The 18498-nt window shown below is 44.6% G+C and overlaps 1 protein-coding gene across 3 annotated transcripts in view; it reads right to left on the bottom strand.

Moving 5' to 3' along the window:
* The window catches only part of relch (RAB11 binding and LisH domain, coiled-coil and HEAT repeat containing), a 138004-nt gene that overhangs the window by 104130 nt on the left and 15376 nt on the right, over positions 1-18498 (bottom strand). For all 3 annotated transcript variants that reach the window (XM_055658459.1, XM_055658434.1, XM_055658443.1), the window contains exon 2: positions 14543-14632. In XM_055658459.1, coding sequence (XP_055514434.1) covers positions 14543-14632 — 90 coding nt within the window. The remainder of the gene's footprint in view (positions 1-14542; positions 14633-18498) is intronic.

The following is an 18498-nucleotide window of genomic DNA, read 5'->3' as shown; positions in this document are numbered from 1 at the left end:
TTTGTGCATATTTTTTTATTCTAAATAGTTACTTTTGGAAATTAAAAACAACCTGAATTAGGTTGATAGCCTTCCATGCCTTGGTGATGCATGTTCTTATCCAGATGCTTCTTAAATTGTGAGAGAGCATCTCTTCCACCACTGCTTAGGCATTGCATTCCAGATTCCAACCACCCTGTTTCCCCAGCACTCCTTTAAACCTCCCACTTTAATCCAATACCTTCCTACCTTATATGGAAGAAAAGTTGTTGCATTACCTCAGTTTTGAGGGCCGTTGCACTAAGTTATCAGATACTTTGAGCAGTTCACATCAATTGCACTTGCGACACCATACTCCTGAAATGTGTCCTACTCCAAACATTTGTGGGACAAGATTACCAGGTGGCAGAAGAACAGATTCAAGGATGTGCTCTCATCTTCCTTTTAAAGCTTACAACATCCCCAGATGCTCCTAGAATCTCTGGCCCATGAATGCTTGAAGTGCAGAAGGAGCACTTAGGATAGAAGCGAGACCAGAGCACAAGGAGCAGACCACACTACAAACCATACACTTGTCTGGCCTGTCAGTTACTGCTTATTCCATTCTGTGCAAGAATCTACAGTTCCCACAATGTCCTCATTAGCCACGCCAAAACCCATAAAATTGGAGTGGACGCATCCTTGATGCAGATGGATCACCTAAGAAAATCATGACTGGACCAGTAACCCAGGAGATCCGCATTACAATCTCACCGTGGGAACTGTGGAACCTAAAGACATTTAACAATCGAGAATTGAGTAAGAAAAAGCTATTCTTAATAATGATTACCATGCAATCGCCAGATTGTTGTAGAAACTCATCTGTTCCCTTCATGCCCTTCGAAAAAAGAAATCTGCCATACTTAGTTGGTCAGGCTTACATGCGATTCCAAACCGTTATAACCCTACAACGCTGAAGAGGGTGGGTTTTTAAAAAGTCATGTTAAGAATATAACCATTTTTTCCTCCAAAAAAATGCAGATCAACAATACAGAATGATGGATTCAAATAGATGGAAATCAGAGAGGAATTACCGAATATCACAAGTGAAAAAAACAGCAAGGTTCGGCACAATGAACTGCAACAATACAGATAAACAACTATGAAAACACAGAGATGAGTGAAAATAAATGGGGACAGCATCTTAATTTATTTTTGGTTGGTTTGAACATGGTTCCATTAGCTTGGTTTCAGCTACTCAACTGCAAAATATATTGTTCTGGTGCTTTTTGTTTTCATATGCATCACGGTCAAATATAAAATAAATAATTTTACACAGATTCCAGAGAAAAAGTCCCAGTCCTTTAGGTTAAAAAAAAACAACCAAGGGAGAAATGTAATCTTTAACTACCATTTATGAATTATAAACTTGCATCTGTTCCATGGATTGGTTTAAATTTAGTGATTTGTATTATACATGCTTAAAAAGAGTTGTATTAAAAGAAACTCCATTTCTCTGTAAAATAGCTGTAAATAGTCAGTCAGATGGATATCAAGGCACATGACCCTTTTCCAACGTTATTCCTGCCAACCAAGTTGGCTTATTGGGCTAGTCCCATTTGCCTGCATTTAGCCCAGAGACTTCTAAACCCTTCCTATCCATATAATTGAACAAATGTTTTTTTTTTTAAGTTTTAATGGTATCCACTACCACAGCTACCTCTGGCAGCTCATTCCAGATAATCCTCCATGTGAAAAGGTTCACTGAGCAGTGCATTTATTTCAGAGCAAGAAACAGAGAATTTACTTAATTCTCAAACAGAATCAAAATAGAGGTGGTTAAAAATACTTTGGAACCAACTTCCAGCTCCAGAAAGAAACTTAGTATAAAACCAGGAAGACCTTTTTTATTGTCTTGATTGTGAAATAAGAATGGTTAAGTACAAAAATTTCACCCAAAAGCACGCTACAATTACAGATCATTTAAGAAATCTATAAACTTTCATTAAACCAGGATATCATTGGACTTTCACCCCCACATCCACCCTCCCAGATTCCAAATATACTACAAGTATTTCTTGCATTAATTACATTTAAAGGATATTACCATAAACCCTTGTTTTAACGGACTTCTTTATCACAGATTTTGGTTATTGTAGACCAAATCTATTGTGGACAGTTTGTGGCTTCATGGAATGACCACTAGGTGGATGGAACAAATGGCATAGAAACATAGAAAATAGGTGCAGGAGGAGGCCATTCAGCCCTTCATTCATTGTGATCATGGCTGATCGTCCCCTATCAATAACCCGTGCCTGCCTTCTCCTCATATCCCTCGATTCCACTAGCCCCTAGAGCTGTATCTAACTCTCTCTTAAATCCATCCAGTGATTTGGCCTCCACTGCCCTCTGTGGCAGGGAATTCCATAAATTCACAACTGGGTGAAAAAGTTTTTTTTCACCTCCGTCTTAAATGACCTCCCCTTTATTCTAAGACTGTGGCCCCTGGTTCTGGACTCGCCCAACATTGGGAACATTTTTCCTGCATCTAGCTTGTCCAGTCCTTTTATACGTTTCTATAAGACCCCCCTCATCCTCCTAGCGTTTTTGAATCATTTTAGCTTGGTTTAGTTTAAAGATACAGTGTGGAATCACCACGTCCATTCCGATCAGTGATCACCCATACACTATGTGAGAGGACATTGTTCTGCAGAAGAAGATTTGCAGAAGATCTGCCAGATCCCAACGCAGGAGCAGCCAGATCATTGATTTCATATCTGGTTCTGTTGTGCAGCAGGGGAGGGAAAAGTGAGCAGTGTTATGGAATTCCCTAGTCAGGGGCACAAGCAGCCATAGTCATGATCTATATTGGTATGAACGACATAGGCAAGAGAGATGAGGCCTGCAGTGAATTTAGAAACTAGGCAAGAAGTTAAAAAGTAGGACCTGTAAGGTTGCAATATCACGATTACTCCCTGTACCACGTTGGTGAGATAAGAAAGAGGAAGACAGTACAGTTAAAGGAGGTTTGTTGATGCTATTTGGTAGGGATTAAACTCGCTTGGCAGGAGAGTTGGATTGAGTGAAAGCGAGAGTCATGATCAATTAAGGCCAAAAGGAAAAACAGGCAGAGCCAGGTTAAATAACACAGTAGGGTGAAAATGCATATATTTCAAAGCAAGGAGCATTACGGGCAATGTGCAGAAAGGAACTGCAGATGCTGGTTTAAACCGAAGATTGACACAAAAAGCTGGAGTAAATCAGCGGGATAGGCAGCATCTCTGGAGAGAACTGGAATAGTGCATGGAACTACAATATTGTAGCCATTACAGAGATTTGGTTGCAGAAGGGCAGGACTGGCAGATCAATGTTCCAAGTTTCAGATATTTCAGGCATGATAGAAGGGGATGCAAGAGCTGAGGGAGTTGAATAGTTAGATTAAACGAGTACTTACCAGTATGAAGTTTGATCTGTATTTTATGAGGAGTTACGGTGAGGGATTAAGTGAAGAACCCAGCAGGTACTGCGCATGCGGCATACTTCGAAGCAGCGGTGTGGAATCACAGAATAGACACAATATTTGAAGTAAGATAGTAAAGATCACGAGACATCAGTTTATTAGCTTGATCTATATAATGAGGGTGGGAGCGGCGGGCACTTAATCCCTCACCGTAACTCCTCATAAAATACAGATCAAACTTCATACTGGTAAGTACTCGTTTAATCTAACTATTTTACTTCGGAGTCACGTGAGTGATTCCGTGAAGACTTCAAAGGTCTGTGATTTCAAACCGTGTAACAGTTTTTATTTCACTCACTGCCGAAGTTTATGAGGGAGGAAGTGTTATCGTAATCAACCAGTTGATCTGCTTTCAAAAGAAACAGAAAGGTATTTGTTAACAATAACAACATAAAAGAGCTCCTCTGAGCTTAAATTAATATTGCAGTTTGTAATATTCTCCTGCAATTAAATCAGGTTTATCAACGGTTTATAATAAAAACAAAATGTTCTGAACGCCGTTCCCTTGACCATTCTGCTGTATTGAAAATGTGGTCAACCGGGATGTCCATTCGTTCAGCCGCTGATACCAATGCTGCCCTAGTGGAATGGGATTAAATGTATTATTATCTATTCCGGCAGCTTTCGGTACCTGTTTGAGCCACCTTGGAGTGGTTTGGCTCATACCCCGTCTTGGGTTACTGTGGTTGACCCATAGGCTTTCCTCTCCCTCTATGATTGTGGGTTGTGTCTATATATAGTAGTAGATGGGTCACCACACTCAACCTGGACTCTGGTGGGTAGGCCCGGAATCCCACCAGTGAATTAGGCGTTCCTGGTCCATATAGCCATATAACGACTACAGCACGGAAAACACAGGCGATCTCGACCCTACTAGTTCGTGCCGAACTCATAATCTCGCCTAGTCCCATATACCTGCGAGTTAGATTTTACCAGACCTAAATATGAACGTGATGCGTCTGGGGTAATCACCATGTTATCCAGTCTGGTTTATGGAGTGACCGGACTCTGTGAGCGTGTACGAGAGCCATAAGCATGAGCGTTTTTTAAAAACATAGATTAAGCAAGCTGAGGGATCTGGCTGGTGCCATCTCTGAGACATGTCAATGTCACACCAATATCCCATACATGGGTATATACCTGGGTGTTTGGGGCTTATATTATAGTTGCCCTTCATACCTTCAGTGGATGGGATCCCATGCTCTGCTGACATGCTGTTTTAGATAAGCAGATAAGGCGCTCCATGCTGTATTTACGGCACTGTAACTCACCTTTTAGTCATGGTGTAGATGTTCCAGGAACTCCAATACGTCAGTGGTTGAATAGTTCGTTGTCCCTGCGTCGTGGCAGTATTTTACCCATGTTAGCTTTTAGTGACTGTTCGCAGGGATGCCGACATGGTGGTAATGGTTCCTTTGGATAATCCCAGTCCCTGGTAAGGTCTATTCAAACCCTGCACCCAGGAGTTTGATGTTTCCCTGGCATGGGTGGCTTGTGCCTGATACTGGGTTGAGTCAGCAACCATGGTCCACTAGGGAAATCCATAGGTGACTCGCCCACCGTGTCGTGATGAACTGGGAACCATGGCTGTGTAGGCCGGTCGGGCACGTTCAATATCTCGGAGACAGATCCCTCTGTATTGCGAAGTGCCCGTCTGATGAGGCAGAAGGGAGGAAGGCAAAGCAGAAATTCCCCCTTCCAGCGTATAGGCATCTATCGCTGCTGCCTCTAATCTGGTTCCTAAGTCACATACATGGGTTACTGGTGATTCCGTCTTGTGCAACCAAATTGATATCTGGCTTTCAAACTGCTTAATAAATTTAGCAGATATTTTGGGTTTGACATCTATTCAATGTAATCATAGATTTTACCCCGTGACATGGTGTCTCCCACTGTGTTCTAGCTTCCTAGGACATAGGCAGCTGATCGTTAAAAATGTCTTTTGACACACCATTGACAGATTTGTTTGAACAATTTGTTGCACAATATTGATTATTATGCTCCCCATATGGTTGATATAAGCCACCACCATAGTATTATCAATCCGTAACCACATATGTACGTGCTGCATTTGAAATGCATATGCTTTTTAGCCCAATAGGCGATCACCAATCCCAAGTAGTTGATGCCCGGTATGTGTAGTAACGATGTTTGTGAATTGGTCCATCTGTTACCTGTGCTGGATATGGAGTTTAGTTGCTCCCCAGCCTAAAGTACTGGCATCGGTTTTTAATAACCAGGTTGGGATTGGTGATGATAATAGGGCTGAAAACTATGCCAAATATATGTCTGCCCACCACCTTAATTGTGATATAGCTTCAGTGGGTACATTCATGATTTGATTATAGTGACCCAAGTACCTTGGCAAAGTAACAGTCATATGGACGGAATTATTATTGAAGCCCAGATAATCCTTGGTAGTTAACGCTTCAATTCTGGTTTATCTGGGCGTGGGATAAACCTCAGCTTTAGGGAGCTGTTCGTAGCTAGAACTGCTGCCACAGCTAATTCCTTTGTTTCCCCTAATATGAGGATATCATCCAATATATGCCATGATTATGCTTGTTTTCTTAATATTTTCATGGCCATTTATAATAGTTTAGGGCTGAGGTTAGACCATAGGGAATGCTATATGCTCCCATGGTTCCCTAACCGGGATATCCATTATCCAGGTAAAATTTTTTAGGTATCTATAATGATCCTAGTGTATGGGTATAAGATAGTTAGCATCTTCCATATCAATGCTCCCCATAGGTATCCTAGGGAGATCAGATGTCTGGCAGTGACAAGAACCCATCTCCATCTTAAAGTGTATATACTCAACAGATTTATTTAGTGATATTAGATCAATGATGATGCTACATTCACCATCTTTTGTAGTTTTGGTGAATATATTCGATACAAATTCCAATGGCTCATGTTTACTCCCATGATCCGTTCAGTAATGAGCCTTTCTAGTTCAGCTTGACCTTCTCTCTTCTCTTTTCTTAGAGGGAGAAAATGCCCTTTGGGCGCATTGCTGAACTGGCGGTAATATGCCCAATTTGAATTCGTTTTTATCCTCTAAGACTGTTGAGTATATTTTAGTTATTTGTGACAGCATCCCATGCTTTATCCACAAGTGTAAATGCCCCCCCCACGCAGTTAGTAGAACACCCTTGTTTAGTGTAAACGGGAGGAACCAGACTACCTACCTCCATGTTTGTTGTTTTTTCATGAAGGCGTAGTTTGCTGGTATGCTGGTGCTGTCGGTGGGGCGGCGCATCTTCCCACGGCTCCGCTCTGGGCCCCGTCTAAAAAGAACTTTGGGGGTAAAGTGAAGCGGTCGCCAGGCTTTCACCAGTCCTTGTTTGATTCACTGGTGGATGCCGAGGGGTGCTGCCAGCTGGGCGTTGGATGCGATGTCCTGCTCGTTCCATGGCCTGCCTTCATGAGGCGCACAGGTTTATCTGCCTCTCTTCCCGCAGCAGCGGTTTGCATGGCCCCATATATTTGGGGTTGCGGGCAGGTCTATATGCACCATTGTTCAGTCGAGTATCCCAAATTTGGGAACATCTTAGGCGTCAACACCCTGGTAGTGCAATGGGATAGTCTCATCCTGGGAGAGTATAATCCGTGGAAAAGGCGAGCAAAGGCGGTAACATCTTGACCCTTCTGTAGAATTCGCTGCTTGTCTGCGAGTCTGCTGACCCAGCTGCCTGCGGATTTGCCTCTGGAAAGGCCTGCTCCTGCAGGACTTTTGTTGGGAAGATGGTCGCGTGGAGGAGCCATGTAGTGGCCCACGACACCCAGTAGCTCTTCCTGATCCTGCTCCCCTGGCATACTGCTGTTCTCGTCCGCCTGCCCAGCGTTTAGCCAGCCCAGCCCTGGCCTCCTTAGCTAGCCTCAAAAGAGGGAGCAAAAGGGTGTGCTAAATTGGAGGAGGCATAGCTCAAACTCCGCTGTTGCATCAATCCCTTGACAAGGGAGATGGCTAGTGCAATAGCACTGGGGTGGGAGTCAGCTCCCTTGGCATTCAGCCAGTGCCCCTTTTCTCCTGGAGGTGAACTCCATGACCTCCTCTGGCTTGGGGAGACAGACATACTTATTTTTGCCTTCTCCAACCTGTTCCAGTTTTGGAGGAAGTTGGCTCCTGTAGAACCTGTAAATTGGTAAGATTTCCCCTTACCTGCATGTAGAGGCTGCCTGCCGTTTTCCAGGCGGCGTTGTGGCGGTTCCCGGGCGGTGATTCTCCTGGTCAGGAGTCTGCAGGGCTGCTGGTCGGGTTTTTTAAACTTCCCGCCGGTCCGCTGCTGTTACCAAACAGCTGTTCAGCGGACCGGTATAGCGCAGCTCCTAGCAGCGGTCCGCAGCGTTAGCGGTCCGGGTGGCACCTTTTCCCCGTCCACTGTCGGCTCCACGCTGGAGTCGAAACGGGGCCCGCTCACCATGCCTCTCTACTTTGCTCCCCCTGGAGCAAAAACCACAAGGCCCGATTAAGGTAAGTACTTACCTCTCGTTCCTTGGATGCGGGAGCTAGCCCGACTCCCGCTGGCCGCGTTGCACAGCTGTGCGATAATGTCGCATGCGCAGTACCTGCTGGGTTCTTCACGGAATCACTCACGTGACTCCGAAGTAAAATTACCTGTTAGAGAGAATGTCACAGCAACACTTAGAGATGATGTAGAAACAATCTGTAGACTCTGGTTTACAAACAAGGGTGCAAAGTGCTGCGGTAACTCAGCAGCTCAGGCAGCATTTAGGAAGTGAGCCTGGCCAGATGATTGGAGCTTCAATGGGACACCATATTGGGAACAGTGATCATAACTTTATATGTCTTCAAATACAGCGAGGAAACAAAGATACAGCGCCCTCCAGCCCACTCAGTCCATGCCGACCAGTGACCACCCTATACACAAACACGATCCTACACTCTGGGGCCAATTTATGATTTTACCGGCCAATGAATCTGCAAACCTGAGTGTCTTTGGAATGTAGGAGGAAACCAGAGCACCCGGAGAAAACCCACGCAGTCACAGGGAGAACGTACAAACTCTGCACACTGAACACCTATAGTCAGGATCGAATCCAGGTCTCCGGTGCTGTAAGGCAGCAATCTACTGCTGCACCACTATTCCGCCCAGATGGTTATAAAAGAGGATAAGAATTGACCTCAGGACAAAGTGCTTAACTTGGAAAAGGCTAATTGCAAATAGTATAAGGAAGGATCTGGACAAGCCGGGAGAAGCCGTTATTGGGTAGGTGCACGACTAATAGGCCAGCAGAACCTACATGTACCTGTGAGAAAGCAGGACAAGAATACAAGACTTGGGAACCTTTAATGGCGACACAAGTTGCAAATTGGTCAAAATAAGAAAAAAGGAACCATGTGCACGGTTTAGAAAAATGAATTTTGGACTGGACATTGGAGAATATAAACAAGCAAGCTTAAAAGAGGAATCAGGAGTGTTAAAAAACACTTGAATTGTAGAATTACAGTAGGATTGTCAGAGTAGGATTACAGAGAATCTTTTGCCATTTTATACACACATTAAAAACAAGAGGATAACTGGGAAGGAGTAGGACCGCTCAAAGGACGGAACTTATGTCTGGAGCTAGAGAAAATTAAAGGTGCTAAATGAGTAGGGGCACTCCCTGAGTTACGTAATAGGCGACTTAGATAAACTCACACTTATGCAGACAATTTACATTATGTGGTCCTGTTTTTTTGAATGACGTATTATTGCAACAGGAGGATGGTGAGGGCTTCCTGTCCGCTTCACAGATATAAAAGCGTAGCCCAGGCTTTCTGCACTTCCAGTTTCGGCCATTGTCAGGCTCGGCCTCTCTGCACCGCCCGGTTTCACGGCTGTTGTTGCGGCTCATGTTGTAGCCCCTGGCTGACAGTGCTTTCTTCAGGCTGCCGCCAACAACAGGACTTAGTCACCGTGGGGCTCCTCTGTAGTCACCAACCTCTTCCAAGGCGGAAAGGACTAATGGGAGGGGATGGCGGTGGTGAGGGGAGCGTACAAATCGATGGCCGACAGCAAGAAGCGGCAGCTGGTGAATGGGGAGGGAGCCCTCATGGTGACTGAGCCCGTCCTGTTGGTGGACTGAAGAAAGCACTGTCAGCCAGGGCCTAAAACATGAGCCGCAACAATAGCCATGTTAAACGGCGGCATGGCAAATAGTGAAGAAGTGCTCCCTGGTGCAGACAAAGTGCTAGAGAAACTCAGGTCAGGCAGCATCTCTAAAGAACATGGACAGGATGGTTTGGGTCAGGATCCTTCTTCAGCATGCTTTCTATGTTGAATCTGAAGAAGTTTGTAAGAGACATTGGCGACATATCATTTGACGACCTATGTTTGACATTGCAAACAGTTTTGTCTGCAGTGGCCGGATGGTTATACCCCTGATTCAATCAATCTAAAGAAAGGTCCTGACCTGAAATGTTACCTATCCATGTTTTCCTGAGATGCTGCCTGAACTGTTGAGTTAGTCCAGTACTTTGTGTTGTGTTGTGTATTAACCAGCAACAGCAGTTTTGGGTTTCTAGCTTCTCGGCTCCAGTTTCCTCCCACACTCCAAAGGAGTACAGGTTTGTAAGTTAATTTGCTTTGATAAAGATTATAAATTGTCCTTCATGTGTGGATAGTGCTAGTCTACAGGGATTGCTAGTTAACGTTGACTCGGCGGGCCGAAGTGCCTGTTTCAGGTCGAAACCCCTCTTCAGACTGATGTCAGGGGAGTGGGTGGGACAGAGATAGACTGTAGTCGGAGACAGTAAGACCTATCGGAGAACTGGGAAGGGGAAGGGGATGGAGAGAGAGGGAAAGCAAGGGTTACTTAAAGTTAGAGAAGTCAATGCCCACACTGCTGGGGTGTAAGCTGCCCAAGCGAAATACGAGGTGCTGTTCGTGCAATTTGTGTTGGGCCTCACTCCGACAATGGAAGAGGTCCAGGGCAGTGTGGGAATGGGAGGGGGAGTTAAAGTGTTGAGCAACCGGGAGATCAGGTAGATTTAGGAGGACGAAGCAGAAGTGTTCAGCGAAACGATTGCCGAGCCTGTGCTTGGTCTCACTGACATACAGGAGTCCACACTTGGAACAGTGGAGATATCGGAGATGGTCCAAGTGAATTTGAGTGCAGGATGGAAATTAGTTGTGAAGTTAATGAAGTCAGTGAGTTCTGCATGGGTGCAGGAGGTAGCACCGATGCAGTTGTCAATGTAGCGGAGGTAGAGTTCGGGGATAGGGCCTGGAACAGTGATGGTTCGACGTAGCCCTACAAAAAGTATGAAGAAGGGTCTCGACCCAACACGTCACCCATTCCTTCTCTCCAGAGATGTTGCTTGTCCAGCTGAGTTACTCCAGCACCTTCGATTTAAACCAGATCTTTCTTAAGCAGTTCTTTCGTACCCAACAAACAGGAAGGCATAGCTGGGGCCAATGCGAGTGCCCATAGCTACGCCTTGGATTTGAAGGAAGTGAGAGGAGTCGAAGGAGAAATTGTTAAGGGTATGGACGAGCTCTCCTAGGCGGAGCAGAGTATGAGTAGATGGAAATTGGCTGGTTCTGCAGATACTGAGGGTTTTAAAACCTTCCCGGTGGGGGGGTGGGCCAGTCTTCCATTAGTCGGTTCATTGAATACAGGAGCAGAGGTCATGCTCCAACTTTATGAAACATTGGTCAGACCTCATCTGGAGTACTACATGCAGTTCTGGTCAACAAAGCATAGGAAGGATAAGGTAATACTGGAGAGGATACAGAGGACATTCTCCAGGATATTGCCCCAGATAGAACGCTTCAGCAATGAGGAGTGACTGGAGAGGCTAAACCTGTTTTTGCTGGAATGGAGGCGGTTAAGAAGAGACACGATTGAGATATATAAAATAAGATTGTGCAAACTGCAGGAATCCTTTCCTCTACTCAGAGGTGAATAAAACCAGTGGACGTAGAGCAAGGGGCAAGAGTTTTAGGAGGGGGATGCGAGGGCCTGTTTTGCTCCCAGAAAGTGGTGAATACTTGGAATGCACTGTTGGAAAGAGTGGCACAAGCACAGTCACTCACAGCGTTTAAGACGTGTCCAGATGACCACTTAAGTCGTCCAAAGGAGGTAATAAGCCTAGTCCTGGAATATGGGATTGATACAGATGTGCGCCCTATGGTTGGCGTGGGTGTGGGGGGCTGAACGATCTGTCCGTGGAATAAAGGGAAATAAGGATAGGGCAGAAAAAAGGGCATGCGGCTGTGATTTAGTTGAATAGCAGAACAGATCCAAATGGCTCACTCCTGCTCCTGTTTCGTATCTTTTTGGTTGTCAGATTACTACTTTTATAGTTACACTCAACTGCATAAAGCCAAGCATCGTCAGATAGAGTGAATATACACCTAGTGATCCATTTTAAGCAGCTAAATATATCTACCACAAACTACTCTGCTAAGGTCACATAAAACTATTTTCCATGTTTCTATGTAGGGGACGTGCTGGCTCTCGAAGAGCTGAATGGCCTCCTCCTGCACCTATTTTCTAAAACATTATTTCAATTGGGTAGACAACATATTTTGTAATGTTATAGCCTGATAAGATATTTTAAACTGAATACATTCAACCTCTAGTAAACTGGCACATTTGCAATTTTGGCGGAGCTGGACTGGTAGATATCCTGGACCATTGGATGCTATTCCAATTAATACGCCAATACTTTTAATTCACTAGTGCAAACATTTTTCCAGTGAACCCATCATGTTTCAAGGAAAGGCGGGAACTTAGTGTGGTTAGAGGGAGGGCAGGAATCAGCACCTGGTGAGCCAGATGCTGACTCTGTGTGCTTCCGGCACCAGCAGTGTTATCTTTGATGAATCGTCTGTAATTTCAAAAAATTAGGCACGACATTATCTGAAATTTATTGCATCTCTCAATTTCACTGGTTCAAAAGCTAAACTGTGTGTGTGTGCGCGCGCGCGCTCGTGTGCGTGTGTGTGTGTGTTTACTTTAACTTTCTCCCGTGAACGGCACTGCGCTCCCACTTGCCGGTCCCGTCAGCCTCGCCTGCGCAGTTGTAGGAGGGTTGCCGTGCCCAGTATCTGCACGTGCGCAGTTGGAGGACGGTTGCTGGGCCCACCACCATTTTCAGATCGCCATTTTGATTGATGTCACAACGGGGATCTCTGGCGTTGCAACGGGGACCCATCAGCCGTGTCTGTGCTATTGGGGAGGGTTGCCGGGCCCGCTATCCGCGCATGCGCAGTTGGGGGAGGATTGCCCATATCTGCACGTGCGAACGGGCACCAAACGGGTCCACGGGACGTCACAACGGGGACTCCACTCGTTCGCAGTTGGGGGAGGGTTGCCATGCCCGCAGCCATTTTCAGATCGCCATTTTGACTGACATCACAACAGGGTTGTCTGGCGTCACAATGGTGGACCCAACGGGTCCACGGGTGGTCAAGTTAATAATAAATTTAGGTAAAAAACAACCATGAAAGGCTGCAAGAACAGATACTAGAAATTAACTTTTGTTCCTACTACACTAAAAGGGTATTCAAAAGTGACTTGGTGGTTTGCAAATTTTGTTGATCTGACTGCTACTTAAATATTAATTCTTTACGATATTGATCAAATTGTTCAAAAGGGATATGTAGAATGGAACTGCAGATGCTGGTTTAAATCGAAAATAAACACTAAATGCTGGAGTAACTCAGAAGGGTCTCGACCCGAAACATCACCCATTCCTTCTCTCCAGAGATGCTGCCTGTCCCGCTGAGTTGCTCCAGCATTGTGTCTATCTTGTTCAAAAGGTAGGAGGCCTCAGGCTGAGTGGGATGTAACCGTGTCTCTCTCCCCTCTCCCCTCTCCCGTCAGGCAAGTATAGAATTGTGAAAACACTCACCTCCAGATTAAGGGACAGCTTTTCCACCAGCTGTTATCAGGCAACTGAACCACCTTACCACAACAAGAAAGCAGTGCTGAACTATAACCTTCCTCATAGGTGACCCTCGGACTATCCTTAATCGGACTTTGCTGGCTTTACCTTACACTAAACGTTATTCCCTTATCATGTATCTATACACTGTAAAGGGTGCGATAGTAAATCGATGGGCTCAATTGTACAAATACATATTTGTAAACGTGCATTGTCTTTCTGTTGACTGGATAGCATGCAACAAAAGCTTTTCACTGTACCTATGGCACACGTGACAATAAACTAAACTGAACTTTATAAAGTTATTAATATGACTCTGTCCTATTTGGAAATAATGATTTTGGTCCACTGTCCGTAACATGGAAACTTGCTATTGCAGGTTCTAAAATTCACTGGAATAATTTAGATACAACCCAAATATTTTCAGATCAAATTAAAATGAGCCCCGTGCTGGAATGGAAACCGAAGGAAGGAATCCTAGGTGCACTATGGTGAATAAAGCAACACCAACAAAGTAGGATGGAAGTATTTGCAGTTTTAATTTTGAGGAAGTCAGCACTAACAGCAACTCCAGTTTAGACTGTAAATTCTGTTGTACAGAAGGACACATTCTCAAGGTAGAAAACAATATCTCAATGCTAAAAACACTCATTTATAAAATTTTGTGAATAAAGATGCTAGGGAATTTTGAAAAATCATATGATGCTAACTGATCTCAAATTGTATTAGCATTAAACACCATGGCACTTGACAGAGAGGAACAGAGCAGCATCTTAACTTCATGACAAACCCCTGGTACCTAAACATGCAAATTATACAACTTAGTAAATTATAAAAATGAGATAGTTCACTAAATTTAATTCATTTCATGGAGCAGAGCAATATCAGTTTTCTCTTCAATACTAGAAAGCAGTCTTTTACAACTACCTCTGCATGTGCAAAATACAAATGCAGTTGATTTCAATACCAATTTCCAATGCTGGTTTGCAATATGAAAACTAGTAGTTTTCTAGTAAAACTACTAAAACTGTAGTTTACTTTTATTCCCCCATTGTTGGATACAATTTAATCATAACTTTAAGAGATTTGTCCAGCTATAATTCTGAAGTGATCCAAGCCATTCCACAAGTTTATGCCAAGACCAGCAAAATGGCGCTTACCTGCCAAACGCTCATCAGTCTCCCTGTTTCCATCATCAGAATACCGAGCAAAATCCAAAGAATCTAGAGTGCTTATGCTGCCAGCTCGATCTATTAAAGAGAGAGGAGTGAGATTTTAAAACCAGATTCATTTTGATTTTCATTATATCAGTTGACAACTAACTAGCTGTTGCTTTTTCTGGGGATAGTCATTTACGAAGGGTACTAATAGTTGCCACTATTTAAAATGTATTAATATTCTGATTTCACTGCCAACTGTAAACGTTCTAGGGTTTTATTCTTCAATTCTGGATTTCAGGAGTCAAGATGTACACAAGACAAAACGAATGCCCCCCAAATCTACGTAGATCGGAGCTTATTTGGAGGTTGAAATGTTTAATAGCAGTCAGGAAGAAGCTGTTCCTGAACCTGGACGTTAGTTATCTTCTTCCCGATGGCAAGAGTCAAATGAGATTCCACCAGAAGAACATTATTCCAATCCATCTGAAGAATCCCTTTACTCCAGTTGGATCACTCCTCAAACACCTGAGCTTAAAGAATTACATGGCAACTCTTTACTACTTCTCCCCTTAAACAACATATTGTGCTCCAACATCTCATTGGTGATTCTGCAATGCATCTAACCATGGCCTCAGGTTTTAAATACACACAATCATAAAATTTGAGAAGAGTATTGTAAATAATATCATCACCACCAATCCAAACCATCTCTCACCTCCATTTCTGCATTCTCATTTGGTACTCGAACAAGCTATCCATATTCAATGTTGTGACTCAGTAAATGTGAAAGACAGGAATTTATGGTCTTCCATCACTGTACCATCAACAAAACTGATGGCTTGTTTCACAAAACCCCTCCAACCCTTTTAATGCTCACTTATTCAGTTACTGACGAAGCAGCCCTCACCTTGTTTTCTTGGACATTTCTTATTTTAAAGCATCTCAACATGAGGGAACATTTAACCTTCCTAAGACAAATTGCTTTATTGTATTTCCCCTCCATGCATATTGCAGGGAAAATAGTCTTCAATGAAAAAATGTTTGGTAATATTCAAGAGAAGCAGGAATTACACCATGTAAAGTCAACTCTAGGACTAGGCAAAAACCAATCCTGAGTAAACTGTCAGAAAGACTTGCTGAGTGGTTAAATTAATGGACATATTAATTAGGGACGATTCAAATCCCACTTGTGTAACCGCGGAGTTTCAAATCAATTAATTAAGTCAATTAATTGTAAAGCTAATATTAGTATTGGAGAGAACGGAATCACTGGACTGTTAACTTATTTATCTTCGATAAATGGTCTGGTCAACATGCAGAATCCAGACCAACGACAATTGGCCGAATATCAGTCTATGGGGAATATTTGCTGATTTGTCACTGGCACCAATTGAAATACAATTGTAATGTATCTCAGCAGGAGCAAGGGGAAAAAACCCATAGAATGAGGTCTCTGGAGACTGGGTGCAGGACACTTGTTGCAACAACAGCTCTAATTTATATTTAGCTGTGATAAACCTGATCCATTATCCGGCAACAAAATTCTACAGGTAGACAGAAAATGCTGGAGTAACTCAGTGGGACAGGCAGCATCTGTGGAGAGACATAAGAACGGGTGACATTTTGGATCGAGACCCTTCTTCAGACAAGGGCTGAGGCCAGACGACAACTCTCAAACATCTCCTCCTACTTATCCTTGGACCATGATCCCACAGACGAGCACCAGGCCTTATTATCACACACCATTTCTGATTTCATTACTTCCGGCTCCCTGCTCTCCAAAGCCTCAAGCATTGTTCCCTAGCTCCGCACGGCCCGATTTTATCTCCTCCCCAAAATGCACAAACAAACCTGCCCTGGCAGACCCATTTTTTTTTGCTTGTTCATGTCCCACTGAATTAATTTCCACATACCTTGAACCCATCCTATTCCACTGGTCCAATCCCTCCCAACCTTGGGGTAGGGGAAGAAAAACTAATTCTTGTTCAGAGATTTTATTTTTGCATCTACAGTCAATTACAAAGTATTGGCAATGCAGCTTAGGAAAACTAACACTCACCACTAAAGCTTGTTGTGCTGGGTGCCATTTCTGAAGTATGATTAGGTATTACAAATATATATAAAAATGCCACACCAAATCAATAGCATTTAATGTGCTTCTCACAATACCAGCTCTCTGTTGTTTCCTATGCGTTTCCATTCCAGAAGGATACATTCACTCGCTCTGCTCCATACAATTACAACACCTCCACTCATGTCAATGACATTGCACAAGACTAGCCAGGTATGACAGCTACTCTGATTTTCTCTGTTTGTGGACAGCAATCTTGGTGCCAGTGTCCTGTGGGGACACAGCAGGGTGCAGAAAATTTGAAATTCATTACACAATGCCACGACACAATTTTATTGTCCTTCATCTATGTTACTAAATCTCTGTTCTTGACCGCTTTTGGCCTTCTGTGCTGCGATTTCCGAGAGAACGCAGCCACCTACGGCCGTCATTTTTTGGCCACCTCGTCAGAGCCCCCCTCCGTCGCATGTGTACCGAGGATCTTTCCCGTCGTTGCAAAATTAGATATTAATGTTTTTACAAAATTCCCCATTCTCTCTGCTGCCCCTGCTGGAGGGAGGGGGAGGGACTATAAAAGCAGGAAGTGGTGTGCCTCAATCAGTCTCTGCAAGTGGTGTGCCTCAATCAGAGCTCTGAATAACACCGAACAAATGTCTCCACAGCTGTGAGTACCCATAATGTGGTTTGAAAATGAAAATATGGTTAGTTTGAGGAAAAAAGCACTGCCTGCAAATGGTTTGTTTGGGTTGAAGTAAAAAGGCACCCTCTCTCTCTCTCTCCTCCTCTCTCCCTATCGCTCTCTTTCTCTCCCCCCTGTCTCTCTCCCTTTCTCTCTCCTCCTCTCTCTCTCCCTCACCCCCCCCCTCTCTCTCTCCCCCTCCCTCCCCCCCTCTTCCTCCCTCCCCCCACCCCCCCCCCCCCCCCCCCCCCCCCCCCCCCCCCCACCCCCCCCCCCCCCTCCTCCCCCTCCCTCTCCACCCTCCCTCCCCCCCACCTCTCCTCCTCCCTCTCTCCCTCCCCCCCCCCCCCCCCTCTCCACCCCCCCCCCCCTCCCCTAAACCCCCTCTCCACTCCACACCCCCTAACCTCTTCCCTCCACCTCCCTGCTCCCCACCTCACCCCCTCTCTCTCCCCCCCCCCACCTTTCCCCCCTCACCCACCCTCCCTCTTTTTCTCCTCTCCACCCCCATCCCTCTTACCCCTCTCTGTGTCTCTGCCTCTCTGCCCCTTCTCTCTCTGCCCTCTCTCTAACCCCGCCCCCCCCTCCCCCTCCCTCTCTAGATGTGACTGCAAGTTGGGGGCTATGCGTCAGTAGATAGGGTGGTTATGGGGTAAAAGGAGCAAATTAATAATATTAATATAATATCAAGGGGGGTAATTAGCGCGAGTGCGGGGGGGGGGGGGGGGGGGGGGGGGGAATAGTTAGTGTGTGTGACGCTGCATGCCGCCTCCCCCCCCCCCCCCTACAACCGCACGTTGGGGGAACAGACCCAACGGGTCTGCACTTGGTCTAGTAGAATATATAAATGCTAATTTGCAGAGAATCATAGGGGGTTATGCAATTTGTCAAATTTATCAATCCTTATGCACTCAATGTGCAAAAAGTGGAAAGATTTTATTTTTGTACAAGCATGATTGTTCCCAGATTCAGGTATGACATCTGTCAAATTGAGGCACTCTTGCTGAATCCAAATGCTGATTATCTTCTGTTAGTTTCCAAGCAACCTACTTGTTGCCAAAGCAACAACATCACCATATACAAGTAAAATATGCTCAACAATACAAAAAGCAAGATGAAATATAATGGAATCACTCCATAGAAACCATGCCTTTCAAATTAAAGCATTGTACTTTGCCAAAGGAACCTAATTAAGCAAGGCCAAAG

This window comes from Leucoraja erinacea, chromosome 2 (assembly GCF_028641065.1).
Source record: "Leucoraja erinacea ecotype New England chromosome 2, Leri_hhj_1, whole genome shotgun sequence".
In the NCBI taxonomy this organism is placed as follows: domain Eukaryota; kingdom Metazoa; phylum Chordata; class Chondrichthyes; order Rajiformes; family Rajidae; genus Leucoraja; species Leucoraja erinaceus.
The sequence above is the reverse complement of the archived record's forward strand: the minus strand, read 5'-3'. Positions and strand labels throughout refer to the sequence as shown.